We start from the raw sequence: 5,092 nt of genomic DNA, 5'->3' as shown, positions 1-5,092 counted from the left end.
AAAAAAAAAAAAAAAAAAGAAAAAAAGAAAAAAAAAAGATTGAATTTTTCAAACGCGAATAGAATCTTTTTATAAAGATTCCAAAAGTGGATGCGGACGCGCGAACAATAACGAGTGAAAGGTAAAATAAAATTTCTTTCGGAAACGTTCGGGCGCTCGATGATTTTAATTTAACAGTAAATAAATATCTCTCGTGACATTTCGAGTTTTTTTTTTCGTGGAAACGTAAAACGAGTGACATTTAACTATAACCATACATTTTCAGTGTTATTAATACCGTACGTAATGTGTACGATAATCGGCAATTTGGTTAAATACATTTTAGAGAAAGAGAAGACGAAATAACGATATTTTTCCACGTTATCCCATATTGCAATCAAGCGCATTCGTAATTCGTGTCGTTTGTAAATGTTATCGTGCAATTTTGTTTTGTCCGATTATCGGTTTCATTTTAATTTAATGATAATAATAATAATAATAATATATGAAAATGAAAATATATTGGGATGGGATCGAAACATTTTGTTCAACTTTGATTTTTCGCAATTACGCAAATCTGTATAATGATAAATGATTAAATAATTACGATTACGACAAAGATCATTTGTTATCATCCTTCGTCCTTGCATCAACAACAAAGAGGTATTTAAAATTAACAAAATTTGATTAATTTTTATTATATATATATCGTCAAACTCTTGATTTCCGATAATTTATTTTAATCTTTACGACACGAAGAGTGAAAATTTATGTTTTCCTAGCCTTGTTATTAACAACATCTACATATTTTACGCCTGAATTCCCCTGTAATGGTTTATTGACTAATAATATTAGCGAATTTACATATGACAACCTGTAAATTATAACTTTCTAACGTCAGATCAATTTTTGCGAATCGGATAATTGGCCGGATTCTTGTACAAGACGCAAGAGGGTTCTGCTAAATAGATTTCCACAATGAAGTTGTCGAGTGACAAAATTTCGCGAAACGTTTCGAGAAGCCGATAACCAAAACCAAAGAGAAACCAATGCCTCGGTATTGAAACGCGCGTGAATTCTGTTTTTCTCAACACTGTGAAATGTTTTCGTCGAGAATCAGAAACGAACAACGCTCTCGATCCCTTCGTGAAACAATATTGCCAATATTTCACCAACGATCTTACGCCTTGTATAATCGCGCGAACGATGATTCATAAAAACCTCAAGGTTCCACCTTTCAAAATTTCAAATTTCAATTCTCAACCGGTAGTTTCTCCAAACCGTTGTTGGTATTTTAAATAGCGGCACGAGATAAGATAAAGTCACGTTGGTGTGCGACTATGGGGTGCAACGTGATGCCTCTGAAGAAATACGCGGAAATTAGCTACCGGGTGAAATGCGTGGCCGTGGAGAACGAGCGGGTGTTCGGCGACGTGTACGTCACCCAACAAACGCGAAACATGCTGTACTGCGCGGATGGATATCAGTTTCCCTCGTTGTACGAGAGGAAGAGATGCAATCTGATTCAGAAAGAGTGGAAAGGGCCGGATTTCATGGAGTTGAATAGGAAAAAACCGATCAGAAGGGCTAGCTTCGCGCCGCTCGAGGCGGAGAGGAAACGCTTGAAGAGATCTAAATCAGTCGGCGACACCAGAAGCCTGGTAGATAACGATTGGACGAGAAGTGACGGTGTAAAAAGTGAAATCAACATTTGCAAACCGAAGGTACGATTTTTGAATGAATATTAACGAATGTAGAATTTTCTTTTCTTTTTTTTCGAAGATAGTCGAAGATATCGTTTCGATAATTGTTTCGTAGTCGTATCCACCACCGTTGCCCAACCCACCGGTAAGGAAAGAAGGGACCGTTTCTTCGTTAGTGGATCAATTGTTGTTGGATATTTATGGGTTGCCGGACGGTGATAGAAGACGATCGGAAAGCGACTCGACAGCCTCATCTCTGAGGATACATCCGCAGCATCAGCACCTGCAAAAGGCGCGTCTGTTGTGGAAAAGTAAGAATGATTCAATAAAAGATGGAAATGTCTGTGTGTACAACGCGCGAGAAAGAACAGAGCTGGTCGTGAGTGGGCGGATAAACGTGTTAGCTCGAGGACATTTATTGTGTGTATTTTTCACGGAAATGCAGACAGTTCTTAGAAATAATATCGAAAGAGAGAGAGAGAGAGATTACGATACCTACGTAATATTTTTCTAATAAAAGAGAATTATACGTTGGAATAAAAACGTAATATTCTATATGTTCGTTGCACGAATTGAAAAATCACCGTTTCGATCGAGAAAAATTTGTTAAGAAAGGGAACGGTGTCACCTCGTTCACGTTCGCGTTTAAACACAATTTTAACGTATCGAGAGTTCGAAATTCCCCGGAATTAGGCAAAGATACTTTGGCAAAAGCTGACGAGACAAGAGGTCGTAGAGACGAGACAGACAAGCGACCTCGTTGACTTCGAGGCAAGAAGGTTCTTTGACTTGGAGTGCTACTTTTTTTTTCTCCCCTTTCTTTTTTTTTTTTTTTTCTTTTCGAGGGGGAAGCACTTCTTTTATCTCTATACACGATGCTGCTTCGTTCCGCCTCGTTGAACATGCATAGGGAAAAACAGGGGAGAGATTGCACTATCTTAAGTTGAAACCCACAGTGATCGAATCACCGCGTCGAAATGATTGCAATCGGTGTCCATTGATATAACTGTGATATAAAAATATTCGAGTACCGAATATTTGGTTCAAAAAAATTTATTTTCTCGATTTATCGCGATGCTAGGAACGAAATATTGAAAACTTGTCGATCACGCACAATATTTCCTTAAATTTTCATATTTTATATAAAAAAGGAACGAATAAAGAGAATTTATCCAATCGACGACAACAATTATTCACGATTCAAATATTTCAATATTATTCCCTCCAGATATATGAAGTCAGTTTCCTCATGATGATGAAGTCCTCAGAGTTCATCAACTTGTGCCATTTAAATTTTTGACGCAAAAGTTACCGCAATGTAACTTAATTATCGTGATTTCTCCACGACGATTAAGATTCCAACTCGTGTTCGGAATGATGAGAAAGGAACGTGAGCGGGGATGGCGCGTTCGTTTCGTTGAAATACGCGGAGAGCATAAGCGAAAGGGGAAGTTGGGAAAAAGAACTGTAATCTTCGACCTGTGTACACAGTCGAACCCCCCTTTATCAAGATTGCAGCGTGAGTTCAAAGATTTCTCTCCAAGTGTCTTCGCTTTTATCCGCGGCGAAATTACAAAATACACAGGCATTCCAATTCTGAAATAACTTCCCTTCCTTCCCTTCGCGCAATCTGGAATATTGTGTACTCGAAAATTTGCACGAGATCGAGAAAAGAGATTCGAGAGAGTCAAATGAATACAATTTTGTTATTCCTCTTTTCCAGACAATCACGAGCTTCAAGTTTTGGTGATGAATTTACGCGATCATATTAATAACACAGGCGAGATACTTGTTCGACAACTGCGTCGAAAGGATTATCTCATCACCAAATGTGAAAAATTGTGCGCCATAATCACGGCTCACCTTCAGGCTCGCAGTCCAAAACGGGGTAAGTACGAGCTTTCTGTATCGAATTAAAGTTAAAATATCTCCTATATATACATATATATGTAATAATCTCTCCTTCTATGTCGAAGCTTTGTACAATAATATCTTTCAAAAATTCCTCTTGATCTCGTTCGAAACGAAAAAACAATGGAAAAAATGTTCGAAGGATTATTACTCGTAAACGATTCAAACGAAACACCTTATATATGCGCGCGCGCCTCTTGATTCTTCCCGCTTTAGTTTCAAGTTAAACGATCGTATCGTTCCGTGCTAACTCTTGACATTTATACGTATCATTAAAATTAACTTAACGAGTTAAAAAAAAAAAGGAAAAAGAAGGAGCGATGTTTAAACAAGCGGCAACGATAATGTCTTTGGGCGAACAATAGAGGTTCGCGTAATGCGGAAACGCGACTGTTCAAAACGGCGAGTCTCCCTTCAAGCTCCCCGCATTTCCTTCCCTCGCACGATAAAACAGTCGCCACACACAAAAGCGATCTTCTTCTTGTTTGCGCGGCGTGAAAAACAACCGCGCGATTTATACCGCTTCTTCGTTAACCAACGGCAACTTATTATTTATCTTATCATACCGTTCTGCACTCATAAATTATGGAACAGCTAGAATAGGAATTGGACTGGTGGCGTCGAGATAAAACCGTGGCACAAATACACAAATTATGCGCATCTTTAAGAATGCTACTAAGAATTTCTTGCATTTCTGACAATCTATTCCGCCGTTTTTTTTTTTTTTTTTTTTTTTTTTTTTTTTTAACACGACTTCTGCGACTCATACTTCGAATAATTGGTGCTATAATTTATCTTTCTTTATTACACAAGGTTAGAGAAAAATTAACGAAGTTAAGTTAGAACTCTCGAGAACAGAATCCCTCTCGAGAGCGAAAGCTATTCCCGAGACGATCGGAAAGAGAGATTCGTTCGATTTTCGCACTGGTCACGCGCGCCTATTTCGACTCGCGTCGTTAAACGTTTCGATTTGAAGAAAAAAAGAGAAAAGAAAAAAAGAAACGCGTTATCGTCACACTCGGAGCGAGCTCCGACCTTTTATCGCGGCGTATCGGCACGGTTGATACGTCGATTCTTTCGGAAAACAAAGAGAGAGGGGCCCCTTTTCACGTGGCACCCGACGCGCAGTCGGTGATCAATAATTAGACTTTGCCGCGCGTATCGCGCGGAATACGCATGCCCGAATACGCGACGAGTGCGCCCAAATCTCGCGTACCCGTACCCGTCATTGATAAAGTTTTAATGATGTTGCGCCTGCGAACCGGAAATGCGGAACTTTCCACGCTCTTCGCGCTAACTTTCGGATCTGCATTTATATAGGTGCGATGAACCCTTAGACGCGTAACGAAAATGACGCCTCCTCGCGATTAGGTGAATGATGGTTCATATTTTGACACTAGGTAGAGTCGAGATCCTTGAGCTTGATGTCTTCAAGTTATTAATTGCGTGGCTCTAGGAATTTCAAGGTTATCTTCGTTATCTTCGAAGTTATTTTCGAA

General features: G+C 39.1%; 1 protein-coding gene across 1 annotated transcript in view; it reads left to right on the top strand.

The window, feature by feature from the left end:
- The first annotated feature begins 1,271 nt into the window (after nt 1-1,271).
- The window catches only part of LOC102671538, a 21,579-nt gene continuing 17,758 nt past the window's right edge, over nt 1,272-5,092 (top strand). The window contains exons 1-3 of the mRNA XM_006616383.2: nt 1,272-1,703; nt 1,798-1,993; nt 3,406-3,570. Coding sequence (XP_006616446.1) covers nt 1,320-1,703; nt 1,798-1,993; nt 3,406-3,570 — 745 coding nt within the window. The 5' untranslated portion in view covers nt 1,272-1,319. The remainder of the gene's footprint in view (nt 1,704-1,797; nt 1,994-3,405; nt 3,571-5,092) is intronic.

This window comes from Apis dorsata, unplaced genomic scaffold (assembly GCF_000469605.1).
Source record: "Apis dorsata unplaced genomic scaffold, Apis dorsata 1.3 scaffold_262, whole genome shotgun sequence".
Lineage (NCBI taxonomy): Eukaryota > Metazoa > Arthropoda > Insecta > Hymenoptera > Apidae > Apis > Apis dorsata.
This window is presented reverse-complemented; position numbering and strand designations above follow the sequence as displayed.